Source organism: Pteropus medius, unplaced genomic scaffold (genome assembly GCF_902729225.1).
Source record: "Pteropus medius unplaced genomic scaffold, Ma_sr-lr_union100, whole genome shotgun sequence".
Lineage (NCBI taxonomy): Eukaryota > Metazoa > Chordata > Mammalia > Chiroptera > Pteropodidae > Pteropus > Pteropus medius.
In genome coordinates this window covers 7,579,317-7,597,671 of record NW_024351730.1, presented here as the reverse complement: position 1 = coordinate 7,597,671, position 18,355 = coordinate 7,579,317, and the positions used below count along the sequence as shown (strand labels likewise).

The following is an 18,355-nucleotide window of genomic DNA, read 5'->3' as shown; positions in this document are numbered from 1 at the left end:
ACCATATTAAAGATGTGGTCATGTGAGTGTACTGGATCTCTTTAAAGACTATAGCAATTAATATCAAACAGTATAGTGAGATGTCCTGTCAGAGAGGTGGAGATCAGCAATGAGGAATCCATGAGAAGGTGATTTTTCAGATAGCCAAAGGGACACTTAGGTGGTGAGGTACTGATAACTCAGTACTAAGAGGATTATTGGATTATTAACTAAGAGGATTATTGGATTATACTGAGGACAGGGAACAAGGAATGCGTACTCTAGGTACTTGTACATTTGAGTGGGTTCCTGGTGTGTGGTAAATATCTGTTAAATTAGGTTCCCTGGGATGCACATCAACACTATCTCCAATACTAAATGGAAAACCCACCCCAATGCCACAGAAAAAAGAGAGAAGTTGGCAAAATCAAAGCAGGGCTCTAGTCTTAGAAACTGGAATATCAGGCTATTTTCTAAGACATTTATTAAGTTTCATTACTATATTAGACATTAGAGGTAAAAGGACGAGTAAGACATGGACCTTCCAAATAGAACTCACCATCTTTTAGATGACATCAGACAGGTAAACAAGACAAAATACAATATGACATAAAGTGCTACAAAAGACTAGAAGCAGAATTAAGCGAGAGACCAACTACAACTGCCTGTGGAAGCCTGGGAAGGCTTTAGAGAGAATGTGACATTTGAATGGATTCTTGGAGTATGAGTAAGAGTGTGCTGGCCAGAGAAATTGAGAAGGACTTTCCAAGCAGAGGGGAAAGAAGCAAAACATAAGAAAGATCACCATACCCAAACTGGAGACAGGAACTAAAGATGTGTCAAAAGCCCAGTTATCTAAATTTGAGAAATGGGATCAGAGCCAGGCTATTTACAGAGATTTAACTGCTGATCCCCAAAGCCCTGGGCTGTAACTGACGGTCTTCCTGCCTAAGACGTTGGTTTGTACTGCAGATCCAGGCAGTAGTCAGCCTAGAGATGTGAGTCAGGCGGTTCTAACATTTGGGAAAGAAGATACAGAGATTGATGAATGGCTAGGTACTAACATTAGCCAAAATCAGGGGAGAAAAGGAAAACTTTAATGAGGGATTATTTATGTGACAGATTATTTAAACTTCACAACATTCCTGTGATGTAAAGTAGGCAGACAAGTAAAATAATGACTCCAATCATTAAAAAGCAAAACTGACCTAGTTCCTAGAAAAAGAAGGGTTTGCCAGCTGGTCTCTTTGGTGCTTCCTGCTGAGTTAGGCAGCCCTAGAGCCGACAGGTGCTTTACTAGAAGTGGTTTCAGCTGAGGAACAGTTCTTGCTCCAAGGTTGCTACTGCCCTCACTGCATTTATATTTTTTAACTAAGACGATTATTGGATTATACTGAGGACAGGGAACAAGGAATGCGTACTCTAGGTACTTGTACATTTGAGTGGGTTCCTGGTGTGTGGTAAATATCTGTTAAATTAGGTTCCCTGGGATGCACATCAACACTATCTCCAATACTAAATGGAAAACCCACCCCAATGCCACAGAAAAAAAGCTCCAGACTTCACAAATCCCTCCAAAGTTAAGAAGCATCCCTGAAGTGACTGTCCTTGAGGACTCTCCGTTTTCAAGATTTTAGCTGGCCAACTGGCAGTAACTTGTTACCTTCTGTCCACATGATCATCACCCAGTCTTCGTCCACGTGTACTCTCGAAAATGCCCTTTCCACCCAGCCAGAAAGACCCAGACCCATGAAGCCAGGAGGACGTCACGGCCGGGGATGGCACCAGCCGGGCGTGATGGGGAAGGAGGGGGAGACGGAGAGGCGTCCTCACTATTTTGAGGGCGCCCTTTCGGGAGAGTCTGGAGGCGGCCCGAGGCCACGTGGAATCCCGGTGGGCGGGGAAACGTATCCGAGGCCCAGTCCCGGGCGCCGGGGCGGCGCGGCGCGCGCCTGCAGCCCCGCCGGGAGGGTCGGGGTGCGGCGGCCGAGTCTCCCCCTCCCGCCGCTCCTCCAGGGCGCAGGCGCAGGCGCTCGGGGTGCGGCGGCCGCGGGAAGATGGCGGCGGCGGCGGCGGCGGCGGCGGCCGAGCAGGTCTGTGAGCCCCGCCGCGGCGGGGCTGGAGGGGCAGGGGCGCCGGGGCTCTGCCCGTGCGGCGGCGGGAGGGCGGGCCGGCGGGGGCCGGGCTCCGCGGGGCGGGGCGGGGCGGGGCGGGGCGAGAGGAGCTGTCCGCCGCCCTGATGCTGGCAAAGGCCGGGGCTGCGCGGCTGCGGCGGAGGAGCGAGCCGGGCCCCCCGCCTGGCCCCGCCGTCCCTCGGCCGGGAGGAGGAGGAGCGGTCGCTGTTCTGAGAGGCCGGAGGCGTCCGTGGCAGCCCGAAGCCCGCGCCAGGACGTGCCCCGCTCAGTGGCCCGCGTAGACGCGGGTAAAAATAACCTCAGCCTGGAGCCGCGAGGCTCCCCGGACAGCAGCCAAGGAACAGCTGTTGCCTGGGTGTCAGCTCCGGCCGCTTGTCGTTCGTGTCATCCCGGGTATGGATATGCAGACATCCAGATTTCTCCTCCCGCTTTGGTTTTTGGAGAGTTAGTCTCCAGTAGAAAACTGTCTACTATCTGATTGGTCTAAAATAGTTTTTAAAAATGCTTTATCAAGTAAAACCTGCTCTTCATTGTAAACCTGTAACTTAAGAATCGTTTAAAAGGCTATTTTTCCCCCAATCAGGCTATACATATGTTATACATATACTTGAATATGTGTGTTTAAATATACGTACACATACCCATAGTTACTAGGGTGGTTTGGTATAATAAAAATAATTTTCATTGTCACTTTTTTCTTTTAACTGTTATTTCCCCTTAAAAAAAAAAAAACCTATAATGTGATAGTTTCTTTTGAAAAAAATCTCATTCTTCAACATTATTTAAAAAATAAATACTAGTCAAGTAGCTAACATTCTGTTCGCAGAAAATCTTTTTTTTTCTTGGAAAAATTTCCTTGGGTAATTAACTGCTCTTAGAGACCAATTAGATGTATATCACTGAAAGAATCATTCTTAGCGACATAAAATATAGAAGACATGAAATCTGCCTTCAAAGAGTTTAAAGTCCAGTTGCCTAATAAATGCAGAATAATCATCTAAAGACAATAGGCAAACTATTGTAACAGTAAAATAAAATGAAACAAAACAAAATAAGAATGAGTGAAAGTGGAAGGAGACAAAGCTTGGAGTTGTTGAGGTTATGATTGTTCCTTGGCTTTCCTGCTTTCCTTCCTAATTTATCAGCTTCTGTTTTAGACAGTTCTTTTTTAATCTCCATCACCTATTGATGTTCTTGAGATTCTGCTGAGATTATATTCTTGCTTCACACAAAACTGAGCAATGTCATCCATCCCTCAATCTCCACTTCAAAGTCAAGCATTTATATCTCCGGCCCTGCACTTAACAGAATTTTCCACAGGCACCTCAAACTCAAAAATGTTTAAAACTGGATTGCATCATATTTACCATTAAAAAGGTTACAACTGTCCATTCACCTAGTTGACCTAGCTAGAAATTTGGGAGCTGGGCCAATTTAGGGGTGCTCAGAAGGGACCTCCCATTTGGCTTAATGCTGTGCTGTCCCAGGCTTGATATTTGGACAAAGAAACCCGCATCGTCTTTTTGCTCTGGATTCCACAAATTATGTAGCAGGTCCTACTTGAGAGTCATTATAGATCCCTCTGACATACTCACATCCACTCAGTCACCAAGTCTTGTCGGTTCTGCCTCACAACTCTGCTCCACAATCTTCATCTCCAGTGCCAAAGCTCAGTCAAGCCCTCATTTGAGAAACCTGCTGTTGATATCTTCATCTCTAAACTTCTATTCCAGTTCATCTCTTTTTGGTTTGATTTTGCTATAATTCAAATTCTATTGTATCACTAAACTATTTTAAATCTTAAATAGTTCCCCATCACCTTCAGGATAAAGTCCGTCATTCTTGACATGGTACTTACGTCCATTCATTTACTGGCCCCTAACCACATCTCTCATCTCAATTTTTGCCTATTTCCTATACATGCTTGTATATATTTCCTATAAATGCATATATACATTTTTTATATACTTCCCTCTTCACTCTCCACATAAAGCTACCAAAATTAGTTTGTTCAGAAATGACCTGTACTCAAATTTTCCACGCTGTTCCCTCTTTCTAGAATACCTTTCTCTGTACTTTTGCCTAGCTAACTCCTGTTTATCCTTCAAGATTCAACTGAAACCTCAGCTTTTTAAAAAAACCTTCGCTGATGCCCGCTTCTCGCCAGGTAGAGTTTCATTCCTCTTGTGTACCCTTTCAGCATCGTGTGCATTGCTCCACTACAGCACTTGCCCTGTTAAACTGCGATTGGTAGTGACCATGTCTGTCTACCCTATTTGCCTCTAAGTAAGTACATTGAGGGTAGGTGCTATGTCTTGCTCATTTTAGTAGTCTGAGCATGTGGCATATAGTAACTCTTCAATAAATGTTAAATGCATTAAATGAATGTAATAATGTACATGAATTGGCAGGGAAGAGTAAAGAATGTATCCCAAGAGGGATAAATTTTGCCCTATCTTTTCTGTAGACCTATTTTCAAACTCTGGGTAAGACTTACATTGCCCATCCATCAGCACTGTTACAAGTGTCTGTGAAAAGTAGAAAAAGGCACACCTCCCTTAAGGTATTTTACTGCCTTCTGGGAAAAACTACCAAAATGCACATTGAGCTCTAAAATGCCTGCAGCGTCAGTGCATCCTCATAGAAGTTGCACTTCATGCAGATACACAACCTACACAACTATATTCCACCAGCCCGATTTGTGATAAAAATCTGTTAAGTAGATTAAATTCTCTTCACAGAGCCTTCTTTACTGCTTTGTGGAATTTTAAAATTTTTATCTGCCACATTACTCACAATGATTATTCCTGACTTTTTTCATAAGCCCTCAACCAGCCTCCTATCCTTGCCACCATAAGATCCCAGTAGCCCTGTCCTCTCTTTCTTGGCAGATGACCTTGCCTTTAAGATTCCTAGGAAAAAGAAGAATCTTTTTCCCTCCTTGGTGTGAACCATTTCAAGGAAATGAGAGCCCACCCTTTCAGACTGTCCTTTTCTCCTGTACTCTGTATCACTTTCCTGGCTTCTGAAGGATTTTGTTTCTCACATTATCCTTCCCTACTTTGAGATCTTTGGTCTTTGCCTCTCTTGGCATCTTTCCCTCTGCCATCAAACATATAAGTCCTTCCCCAAATTGGGGGTGGGAGGAAGTACTAACAACAACAACAATAACAAAAGGGGCACAGTTTTCCTCTGACAGTACATAACTCTTTAGCTACAGTTTTCTCTCACCTTTTTTCTCCTTCTGGACTCAAAAATACATGTATACATGGTGGCATCATTTCGGGACTAATTCCTACTTAGGAATTTGCTACTCAAAGTTCATCTTATGGAGGTAGTTTCTGACAAATCAATTTCAGCATTACTGCACATCCTTGATTTTCTTACCATTCGTTGTATTTCTCATTTTCCACTGTTCCTGCACATGTAAAGTTTCCCAAGTCTACATCCTTGGCTCTTCTCTTCCCTCTATACTGTTTTTCACAGTAAACTGATATGGCCTCATAGATTTAACTTACCTCGAGGCTGAGGACTCTCAAATTTGTATCTCCTGACAGTCCTTCTCATTGACTTTGAGGGATGTGTTTATTTCTCATTTAGTTCAAATGCAACATATGTAGGTCATCCTGTCTTTCCTCCCACTGATTTCCACAGCTTGTATTGTCTAGGCTATTGATTTTGGCCCCTGAACATATAGAATCCTGTGTCGTATTGCTAATTATTTCATGTACTCAGGTCACATTTTTAATATCTAGAAGATAAGGACCTTGTATTTCTTTTGTATTCCTATTTATGTTATTAGTGTGCTTAATAAATACCTTTTTAATAAATGAATTTTCTCAAGTTCTAAAAAACATGTAAATTGGATAGTATCCATTTCTACCCATTCCTTTTGTCTTCATAATATACCAGGGTATTACCTATAGTGTCATTCAACCATAATCTAAGTTAGAGGTTCTCAAACTTTTTGGTCTCAGGTTCTCTTTATACTCTTAAAAATTAGTGAGGATCCCAAAGAGCTTTTGTGTATATGAGTTAAGTTCATTGATATTTACCATATTAGAAATTAAAACTGAGAAATTTTTAAACACAGGAATATATAAACACACATGCCATTAGCTATTAGAGCAATATCATCACATATAGTCATGTAGCCTCTAGACACTCCACTGTACATTCATGAGAGGAGAGTAACAAAGGAAAATAACATCTTAGTGTTATTTTGAATATAGTTTTTACCCTCCAGACCCCAGAGAGAGTTCAGGGTACCCCTCCAGGGATCCCCAGGCCATACTTTGAAAACTGCTGGTCTAGAATAATGTTAGCTTTAGCCAATTGGAATGACAAATAACAAAGTGTGTCACCCTTTCCAAATACTTTTCATATAAATGAATATACATAATTTAAAAAATTATTATAAATCATTAATAAAAACAAGATTATGCACTGTAGATGTATATGTCAACTCTTCCCCCAAATGGGCTAAGTGTATGCTTTACTGAAGTGGGACTGTTCACAGCTGAGAGCAGAAATGTGTATCGAGTATGTTTTCACACTGAAAGTTCTTCTCTGCTACCCCTCTAAGCACAGTAATGTCCTTACTTAGAGCCTGCAACTCAAGGTGACCTGAATATTAATGGAAAATATATTACTAACCAATTCAGCTTTCTTTGATTATAAATATGCAATGCACTTAAATAAATGCATCAAAAAGAGAGAGTATGGCTGTTCCTATGTGTTATACTTTGTTTTAGCAAAGTTCCAATGGTCCTGTAAAGAAGTCCATGCGTGAGAAGGCCGTCGAGAGAAGGAATGTCAATAAAGAGCACAATAGTAACTTTAAAGCCGGGTATATTCCAATTGATGAAGATCGCCTCCATAAAACGGGCTTGAGAGGGAGAAAGGGCAATTTAGCCATCTGTGTGATTATCCTCTTGTTTATCCTGGCTGTCATCAACTTAATTGTGAGTATATAGTACAGAATATTCTTTTTAATAACCATGGGGAATTTTTCATCTACTTTTCAGTGAAATCATAGACTTTGTTTCTATAATTTCTTTTGGGACCCTCTTACTTTCTGCTTTTCTACACATGTTTTATCTCTTACTGTGTTTTAGCGAATATGTATAAAAAACCTAGTATGCTAATATTGCCATGTATTATGTAGAAAAAAATGTTCATGGATTCTTTTAAAAGGGTATGATCAACTCAGTGGAAGAGAGTTGATCCTTTGCCTAGATTATTTTGTTGTATTCACCTCTCCTAAAAAATATTATTCTCTCTGTTTTCATTCAACTCTTTCCATATTTAGTCTTGTCTCATCAGCTAGATTTTAAAATTGTAAACCCGAGGATGGCAGTAGAATGTTATATTTTATAGTTTTAAGCCTCTGTTGTCAGAAAATGAGTGGATCTGGTAGACTGGTTTACACTAAGGTGCTGAGGACCTGGCATGTTGCCTTTTCCAAAGGTATTTGCTTTTTTAATGAAGAAGACTTTTAATCCAAGATTGTAACTATCTGAGGGTTAAATTTGAACCCCTCTGGCATGTGTGTGGATAGATATTTTCAGAGCATGATTATTGGTGCACCTACCACTGATCGTGAATGTGGACTTTGGCAGTTCTAAAGTGATTCCATTTACTTTATTTTTGACTTGTAATACTCTCGAGCCAGTCCTTTGTATTTTATGTACATCTAAAACATTTGTGTCTAATTGTTTACTTAAATTGAAAAGAGCTGATACTTTAAATAGCTTTACTAGGAGCACATATTCTGAATTTATTTCGTAAATTTATTTTATTGAAAACTTTTAATGGCAGAATAAAGATATTCTTATCCCCTTGCTCTCTGAAAAGCTCATCCCAAAGTGAAAATGTCAAGAAACAAATGTCTTGAAAGAAAGTGGGAGTTAACTGAAATCCTAAACCATAATATATGAAGACAAAAAAATCGGAGGAGGAATGGCAAATAATTTATCAGAGAAGACAAACTGCTGTGTGTATGTTGGGAAAAGTGTTGCAGGATGTGTTGGCAAACGTGCTTTGCAAAATCCTGAAAAGCCTCAGGAATTGGAAGTATAAGTACCCTGAAAAGCAGGAGTGAGGCAGGAACTGAAAACAGAGTTTGTTTGAAAAATCTGTGGAAGGAGCCATGAGATCCCAAGCCTTCCTCTGCCTTCCAGCCAGCAGTGAGGCAGCCACTTCTCCTAACCCCGCACAAAAATACACTGAACCAGAGAGTATTCTTTCTGCCTGGGACATTGCACAGAGGAGGGTAGGGATGGGTTTCCATATTGAAAGCAGGGAAGTCTGAATCCTGAGCACTGAAGCTCCCTTTCCCAGCCTTTCTTATCTTCATCCTCTACCTCCAGCTCCCTGACACCCTGGGCAAGAGATAACATGGGCAAAATATAAAATACCCTTCTCTGGAGAAAATGAAGCACCTAGAGAAAAGACCTGAAGATATTGACATTTGGCAGGTTCTAGTGATCTTCCTACTGTGAAGCCTGTTAGTCACAAGCCTCACCCCACACAGAGTACTTTTTGCAACCTGTTTATTAAATACGAACACTAAACTGCCAGGGATCAGTATATTTTTTTTGAAAACTCCAAGAATTAAAAAATTATGATAGAGACCAAAAACATCCAAACCATGGGGAAAGTAGGAATTCAGAGAACTGGAGAAAATGCAATGAATAACAGAAGACTTAAAAAAAAAAACTAACTAAAATCAATCGGTATCTTCGGAGAAATAAAAAGATATTGCACCCATGAAACAAGGATAACATGCCATTAAAAAAGAGCAATTAAAGAATAAGGAACAACCGATAGAAATAGATAGATGATAGATAGGTGATAAAATAAGACAAGATAAGGTAAGATAGATATTGGAAGGAAGATAAAGAAAAGGAACGCTTCCAGAAAGTTCAATAAAATTAAAGACTCAATCCAGGAAATGTAACATTCTGTTAACAGTAGTTTCAGAAAGAGAAGAGAGAACACACTGGGGAGAAAGTTATCAAATAAATAAATAAATTCCTGGAATGGATTGAAAACTACCATTTCGGATCCAGCAGAATGCATAGAATAGACTCATACCAAGGCCATTACTGTGAAATTTAAGAAAACCAGAAATAAAGAGAAGATCCTAAAATCTTCCAGAAGAAAAAGAAGCAGTTTATTTTGTATAAAGAATACAAAATCAGAGTGGCATTGGACCTCTCAAACGCAATACTGGAAACTAGAATCAAGAAAGCAAGGCCCTTCAAAATTCATAGAGAAAACAATTTCAAATCTAGAAACCTATATCAAGCTACACTATCAGTCAAATGTGAGGGATTATAAAGACATTTTTTGCCCATGCACACTCACTTCATATACATTCTTTCTAAGGAAGCCACTGGAGGATATGCACTACCAAAAGAAGATATTAAACCAAGAAAGTTGAAAACAAGGATACAGGGAACTGGGTGTCTAGAGGGAAAAGCAGGAGAAAGACAAAAGGACGTTCCAGTGTGAAAGTGAAGGAAACGTTCATGCTTAGAGCTGCACAGCAGAACCAAAGGGTAACAGCCCAGACGGGAGCAAGAAGATAGGGGTTCCAGAAAGGTTTCCTAGGAGAGAAAAATAGAATTTATAAATTATCTGAGAGGTTAGACTTCTAGAACATTTACTGAGAGACATCTGACAGAAATGTTGGAGGGTTTGAAAAGATTTAGTCAGATTTTCAAAAGAAACTAAGTAAGCAAAAGACAAATATTAAACTGAGAGCCACAAAGTACAAGAAAAGAACTGCGATCATAGTACAGTATTTGCTTAGCAGTGAATAATATTTACACGGTTCTAATACTGAAAATACTGAGCATGAATTTAACCAAAACTTGAGATTGGAGTTGGGGGAGAAGAAATATAAATGAGCTAAAATTCTCATCTGCTAAAATAGGAAATTAATAGATAAAACCTAAAATTGATGAATAGAGAAATGATATACACATATTATTTAGAAATATGAAGATAATTCTAAACAAAATAGCAAAAATCGTTGAAAGTGGTTGTCCCTGGATGAGATATAGAGGGGGTAGATGGAATAAGAAACTGCTTTTTTTATTAAAGAGCTTTTAGCACTTTTTGACTTTTTAGCTATTTGCACTTAATACCGAGATAAAAAATAAAATTCGTTTGTTTATAAGTGGAAAACCAACTGATATGTTCATCTCCCTGATAAAAGAGCTTAGAAAGTGTAGTCTTTTGGCAATTATCTTTTCTATTTATTTTCCAGTTATGTTAAATGTATGCTAGCTAATTAAGGAATGTAGTCAGCAGTACTGTAATGGCTATGTGTACAGCCAGGTGGTTGATAATTGGGGATTGTTTCATAAACTATATAAATGTCTAACCAATGTACTGTATACTTGAAACTAATAATAAAATGAAATGCTTTAAAAAATGTATGCAATATATGCTACCTATTAATAGTGTACTTGTTTTCCTTTTTAGATAACACTTGTTATCTGGGCTGTGATTCGCATTGGACCAAATGGCTGTGACAGCATGGAGTTTCACGAAAGTGGTCTGCTTCGGTTTAAACAAGTATCTGACATGGGAGTTATACACCCTCTTTATAAGAGTACAGTAGGAGGAAGGCGAAATGAAAATTTGGTCATCATTGGCAACAACCAGCCTGTAAGTTACCATAGTAATTGAAGGACATTAAAGAAAAATTCTTTGTAAAAACGTAGAGTTGATTATTGGAAATGGATATTTTTCCTTTAGAGAAAATTTATAAGTATATTTAATAATATTGTTGGTCTTAGAATTTATTAATATTAGAGACTTTCTTAATATTCTAGATTTTGTTCCATGGTAGCTCTTTCTGTGAAAGGTATAATTACTGTAAGAAAACATAATTTACCCTTTTCTTCTCCATATGAGGAAACCATTAAAAATAGCAACTTCCCAGGTTAGAATACCCTCTAATTTCTGGAAGTCTAGAAGAGAATATACTAATCTAGTCAGTGGCAGCCCATGCCACATGTCCGCTATAACATGGGTTTTTAACTGCATAGAATGTCAGGGAGGTATCCTTACCTCCCCTGCCCATCTTCAGCCTCGATCTGCCTGCCCTGTGACCCATGTATTTGTGCAGAGCAGTATAAGCAAATAAATATAAGCCCTCATTTAAAGAACTCTTCTCCCAAGTGGGTGGAGGAGGGACAGACAAATGCGGTTAAAATTATTTTAAGTTAGTCTATTATTATAAAGTGTTTTTATAATGTTCTTGATGAATTTTGGATGCAGTCTTCTTCAAAAACATATTAATGATAAAGTATATTTCTGAAGATTGTTTTTCAGCAAGGGACAACAAAGCTCAGTGTAGAGAAGAACAAAACTTCTATTACAAGTGACATTGGCATGCAGTTTTTCGACCCAAGGACTCAAAATATCCTATTCAGCACAGACTATGAAACTCATGAGTTTCATTTACCAAGTGGAGTGAATACTTTGAATGTTCAAAAAGCCTCTACTGAAAGGGTATGATTTATTTTCTTTGCTTTATTTATGGAAGAGAATTATTGTCTAAAGCTACCAAGTGGGAGGGGAGTTTTACTGTTTGATATTGGTATGAAGTAAATTTCAGAACAATGGAAAGGATTAGTTCTAGATGTGTCATTAACTAGCTCATGTGTGATCATTATCAAGTCATCTCTCTTTATCTCGACATCTGTAAACTATGAATGAAAACACTTGCCTTTCATATTTAATAGTTGAAACTTTTACTCTTCTATCTCTGATAATAATTCTCATTTTAATTTAGAAATTCTTTTTACTACCTTTTTTTTTTTTTTTTTTTTTTTTTTGAATTTTCAGATTACCAGCAATGCTACTAGTGATTTAAATATAAAAGTTGATGGGCGTGCTATAGTGCGTGGAAATGAAGGAGTGTTCATTATGGGCAAAACCATTGAATTTCACATGGGTGGTAATATGGAGTTAAAAGCAGTGAGTATTTTTTAAGAGTTAAAGAGAATTATTAGATTCTTGGGTACATAAGTCTGTATGTGGAATAGTATGCAATTATTAAAAATGGTAATGTAGTTTTATATTTTTGATGTGGAATGATGTCCAAAATGGATTGTGAAGTGAAAGAAAGTTGTAAAACAGTTTGCAAAATATCTCATTTTTATTTTTCAGAACGTAAGTATGTTTATAAAAACCTGGAAGAGTATGCCAGATGTCAACAATGATTAGCTATGGGTAGCAGGATAACAGATGATTTTAATTTAATTTCTACTTGCTTGTTATTTTCTAAAAAAAATTTTTTTTACACGATACCTGCATTATTTTAAAAGGGGGGAAAAAAACTTCCAAAAGAGAATTCTGGAAGATTAAGTATCCATTTCATGAAGTTGACAGGATTTTTTTTTTTAAGTTACAGATTTTTCATATCTCTTCTTGGATTTTATATCCAGTGATGTGAAAATCAATTAGCAAATCTATAAAATGTATTTTTATGTATACATCTATTTTAAAATAAAGGAAAAAGATTTTGCTTTTATTAAAGCTGTTGAAAAGTGAGATTTTCTTTGTACTTCACAGATTATATCTGAACTTTAATAGGTAACAAATTTATATACGGGAGCCATAAGTCCAAAAACACTTCACCTACTCACAATTCTGGTCAAAGCATATTTATTCAGAATGTCTTTGAACGCCTGCTGAAAGCTACTTAACTAAAGCTAATTAAATTTGTTTTACCAAGCATTAAATGACAAAAGAGAACTTAAGGACTTAAAAATAAATCTTTCCTTTTTATAAATTTAATTTTATAGTTCTTAGGGGAAAAAAATTAAAGTTCTTTATCTTTCTTAAACAGCTTTTCCCCATAAAGTACATATTCCAATCTCTAAATAATAAAGATGAACATAAAATGTGATTCTTACTGGAAACTCGATAGCAGTACTGAGTAATTTTTACATATACAAAGCCATTCCTTTAAGAGTATAGTGTTGAAGAATGGGCACAGTGGGGCTGCTGTTCTCTGTACTGGTAACTCAAAGAAGCAATAGATGTGATAAATGGGTACCTAGCCATTAGCGAGTTACCTACATCTTTTATTTTTTCCACCTGAAAATTCTACCTGCTTTTAACATGACAAATATTAAAATACTTTGAAATATACATACCACACATATCGGATTCTTCATAGTTAAAGAAAAAGAAGCCCGTATTGAAAAGATAGTTAGCTTTGTAATTCAGTTAATATTAGTGGTTAGTTTTTAAGTGTATAGCTAATCATTAGAAAGAATTTTATCAAACTACTTTTAAAAATAACTGCTTTAACAATTTAAAGAAAATAAAATGAAATGACCACGAGATGGCAGCATTGGAACAAAATTGGAAAAGTTATCACTTAAGAATTATATTTATTTCTTATACTATCACGTCATAGTCAATTAGTCATTCTCATTACTTCATAACCAACTTTCTCTCATTGCTTTACATACTCTTGCTAATGATTCTCAAATTTGGAATTCTTGCTTTATTCTCTCCTCTGAACTACAGTTCACATATCTAACTGCCCTCTTACCATCTCCATTTAATATCTAATAGGTATCTCAACCTCAACAAAACTAAAATCTTCATATCCTCCCTCCCTCCCCAAACACACGTTTATTTCAGGGTTCCCTTTCTAGTTAAGTGGTACCCAGTAATGTCCATCAGTCCATCAGTAATGCCTTCAGGTTCTATCTTCAGAAGGATGTACAGAATCTGGCTGCTTTTTACTATCTTCATCACCACCACCACCACCATCACCATAGTGTGAACCATCATAATTTTTTCCTGCCCTGTTGGAACAGCCTCCTAAGTGGTTACTGCTTCCTCTTTCTCCCTGTAGTCAGTTCTCTGTACAGCAGCCAGAGTAATCCTTTTAAAAGATCGTATCACTTCCCTATTCAGAACCCTCCAAATGGCTTTCTAGCTAATTCAGAATAAAATTCAGAGTCTATTCCAGGGCCTTAGATTTCTGGCCCCTAGTTGTTTCGTTGATTCATCTCCTACCAGTACACCCCCTCACTCTTTCTGCTTCAGTTCCACTGGCCTCCTGCTTATTTCTAGAGCACCAGGCACATCTTCACCTTAGGGCCTTTGTGTGTGTTGTTTTCTCTGCCCAGAGTACTTCCCCAGTTACCCACATGGCTTACTCCTTCACATGATCCAGTTTCTGTTGGACTATGACCTTAACAGAAAGGCCTTCCCTGACCACCTGTGTAAAGTAGAACCCCAACCTAGTCTCTCTCTCTACTTTTCTTGACTTATTCTTCTCAAATGACGTCCTATTTGTTTTACCCGTTCATGTGTTTATTGTCTGCCTCTCCCCATTGAAATGTCAACTATGAGAACTTGGACTTTGCCTGTTTGTTGACTACCGTTATCGCCAGCACATAGACTAGTATCTAACACATAGCAGACATTTAACAGTTGTTTGTTGAATAAATGAAAAGACGGAAAGGAACGAAGAGAGAGGCTTAGGAATTCCTAAAAAGGAAGGGCTTACACTACAAGAATGTTCCTGGAACAGTGGAATACAGAAGAGAACCTCCAGGCAGTTTCCTCTGAGTGTCTGGTCTTCAAAATTGAATAGTCCAAGTCTTCATTTGAGGTGTTGCGAAAGCACTGAGATTTAAAATTTATTTCCTCTGGGAGAAAAAAGAGTTTTCTTCTCATTATCAGGAACTTATCAACCTTATTAACAAGGAACTATATTAAAACTCTCTTAGGACGTAACAAATGAAAATGATCTGAGACTTTGTCAACATCAGTCTTATTATCTGCTTCGGAATTTTGATGTAATTTTAACTGATTGAGAAATTGTGTTACAAATGTATTGGTATACACTTGGACTTGTGTTACAAGTTTATTACAAGTGTATTGGTTACACTTGGACTATTACTAAGAGGTCACTAGTTGAATCTTGACATTAGTTTTGTTTTCTTTGTTGTTGTTTTGGTCATGACTTTTTCTTACTGCCTTTTTTCTTGTTAATATTTCATTAAGTTTTGTTTATTAAATTTGTTCTAACCCCATTTGCAGAGGTAAATAAATTATATTATCATTCTCCTGACAGGAAAACAGCATCATCCTAAACGGAACTGTGATGGTTAGCACAACTCGTCTACCTAGTTCCTCCAGTGGAGACCAGTTTGGTACTGGCGACTGGGTGCGGTACAAGCTTTGCATGTGTGCTGACGGAACTCTCTTCAAAGTACAAGTAACAGGCCAGAACATGGGCTGCCAAATCGCAGACAACCCCTGTGGAAATACTCATTAGAAGAACCTGAGAGGTCATCAGTATGTTTATATCTTGACTTGACTTTTTTTTTTAAGTATGCATGCAAATCATGTTTTTACAGAGTTTGTGATACCTGGTAATTGTTTTATCTGCAGAGCGCTACTGTATCTATTATATATAATCTCCATATTTAAAATGTTCTCAGAGAGCCTAAATTCTAATACATTTTATTAAGTTGCACTGATCTTCAAATTATAGTTCTCTAAAATAATTATCAGAAGTGAATAAATCAAAATTAATCTTGAAAAATGTATTTTTAAAATTCCACTATTCCTGTCTAAAGGATAAAGGGCTGAAGCAACTGTTTAAACTTACTCTAAGTAAGCTTTTGGTAACTAATGGGGATAGACCCACTTAAGATACTTAAAAGCTATGCCGTCAATAAGTGTTACATGCTCTGTCTTTTGGCTTCTAAGAAGAAAGACAGATTTTTAGTGCATTAACTTTCAGCCATATTCTCATATGCAAATGAAGTCATTAAAGAACTTCACATATGTGAGATAGTAAGAAACTATGGTTCCCTAGTTTTGCACTAGGAAGAAAATACTCTGTAATAGAATGTTTATTTGTTAAATATAGATAAATATTAAGCGTTCACAATGTGGTAGAAATTAAAATACCATCTCAGCTTTAACTTTTAGCTGATGATAATAACTGTCATTTACTAAGCATCTTACACATCCTAGGCATTACATATGTAATATCTCTAATTCTCACCGGAACTCTGAAAGTAGGTGTTGTTATCCCAGTTTTACCCATTGGGAAACTGAGGATCGGTTAAGGAACTTGCCTAATATTACATAGGAAATAGCAGAGCTGGGATTGAGATTTAGGTGTGAGACAAACCTCACTGCACCTGCCTCCAAATATCATGTTCTTTTCACTACCTGCACTGTAGTTTTAATTATTTAAAACTCTAGAAAGATAAACAAAGACTAATTCAAACTTACAGATTACAATCAAAGCAGGTATGCTTACTCTAGTTAAAAAATCAATCTCTTGTTGAAAAGAAAATGGCCAATTCCTGTTAGATTTTAAACTATCGTAAGCCAAATCCAAAATATACTATAGAGAGGTCAAATTGGCCTGATTATGGGTGACCCCAGTTTCCTGACTGTTGGGCCCTGGTACATCGGAGTACCTGAATTGGAATAAAGGGTTGCCAGAATATTTATACCCTCAGCCCTCAGGGCAACACAATAAGAAGTCGGGGGGCCATGGCCCCACGCAAGTCCTGCTAACTAGTGTGCACCATATAAATACCACTCTTAATGTGTGTCATGCCTGGAAAATAGCTGGGAAGCACTAGACTAAACTGCAGAAGATAATTATTCAGGAGATAATACAAGTAATTTTTAAGGAGGTATGAGACTTGATCTCTACTCCTAATATTTCCATCCCATTGCAATCATTTACAACCCTCAAGTCAGTTTGTTTTTAAAAGTATTTTACATTTAACTTGAGAGGAACTCTGGTATTATTAAGACATATACAACATCAGGGGCAGAGACTTCAAAGTTGTTTGCTATAAAGTAGGTCGTGGTCATAAATCATAGGCCCCAGTCCGCATTCAAGTATAACAGTATTCTGTCTTGGCCACTTTGAACTGTGTGGATAAGAAAATCAATCCAAAAAACAATTTGCATGCAATATTGTTACAGTTCTCTCTGACAGAAGAACTTGATGCTTTAGAGATTATGAATAGTCATTGAAAGATACTAAAATAGAGATTGGTTTACTGCATGGTACTGAGTGCAGCTTTTAAATGAATAAAAAAGTGAAATTTATAACCTCTGAGTGTTATTAGTTGTAGTGATATTCAGAAGCTATTTTAATATATTCAGTATCATTTAATATCTGAATGATATCCAGAAAAAATCCATTGGAATTTTCATTCAAATGCTCAGTATATTTTTTAATTTTAAGTTCATTAAATTTAAGTTCTGCTCTATTTTGATTTGTTTTGAAAATTTCTTTAAATAAATATTTTTATAAAAATTACAGAACACTGTTACAGTGTATTATTTATTGAATTCATGAAATCTACATTTACTCCTCTTTGAGAAATACTTGTGTTTTTGATACATCTCCATTAAGTGCTTTTTCACTGAAATGTAGACCTGAAAAATTCAGTGGAAAGCAGATCAAAAACAAACCGTCCGTTTTACCTGCGACCCATTTTGCATAACAGCAAAGCTTCAGCTACCCATTCTCTCCTCCAGATAGTATTTTTCTATAAACTGTAATGTTAACTTTCCTCTTTCTGCTGATTGTTCCTCCCCTACATTGAGCACTGATGTGACAAGCAGCAGCCAAGGAGAGGTAGATAACAAAGACACCTTTGTCTAAAGAACTGCGGTACTTCAGAGGTGGATTACAATGGTGAGGGAGACAAATGAAATAAAAGCAAGATATTTTCAAGACTCTAATGGACAGATAGGAAAAATGCAAAACAACACAAGATGGGGACAGCCTATATATGGCCTGCAGTATTTTAAAATATATTTATTTGTATCTTTTTTGCATCAGGGAAAAACAAATTTTGTATAATAGTTCTGATGATTAAAGTTGGAAGTTCTACCTATTTTTGAATGAGGTTGTTTTTTTTTTGAGAGTAAAAATGTTCTGGTGTTAAACTTGACAAAAAAAGACCATTGAAATGCTGATAATTTTAGTAATCTTTTAAAAAGTGTCGATGGGGCAAAAATTACAAATCATGTCATACAAAAATCAACCTATAAATCTGTTTAAGATTGCTAACTTGAGTTTCATTTAATTCAGTTTGTAATAACTATTAATGACCTCTGTTTACAATAAAGATTCTGTCAATCGCTGTTAATTTTTTAATGGTTAAGACATTATCAGGTTTCTACCTAATCGATACGAATAT

General features: G+C 37.3%; 1 protein-coding gene and 1 pseudogene across 2 annotated transcripts in view; one reads left to right on the top strand and one right to left on the bottom strand.

Annotated features, from left to right (window-relative positions):
- Positions 1-1,871, bottom strand: part of LOC120588052 (Fanconi anemia group B protein-like) — a 9,920-nt pseudogene extending 8,049 nt beyond the window's left edge. The window contains exon 1 of the transcript XR_005649124.1: positions 1,643-1,871. The product of XR_005649124.1 is annotated as a Fanconi anemia group B protein-like (transcript). The remainder of the gene's footprint in view (positions 1-1,642) is intronic.
- Positions 1,872-1,917: 46 nt separating this feature from the next.
- Positions 1,918-17,466, top strand: SGCB (sarcoglycan beta). Its single transcript, XM_039845187.1, has 6 exons — positions 1,918-2,072; positions 6,869-7,078; positions 10,611-10,796; positions 11,454-11,645; positions 11,982-12,113; positions 15,241-17,466. Exons 1-6 carry the CDS (start codon positions 2,037-2,039, stop codon positions 15,442-15,444), a joined length of 960 nt encoding a protein of 319 aa, XP_039701121.1. The 5' UTR covers positions 1,918-2,036; the 3' UTR covers positions 15,445-17,466.
- Positions 17,467-18,355: the final 889 nt, after the last annotated feature.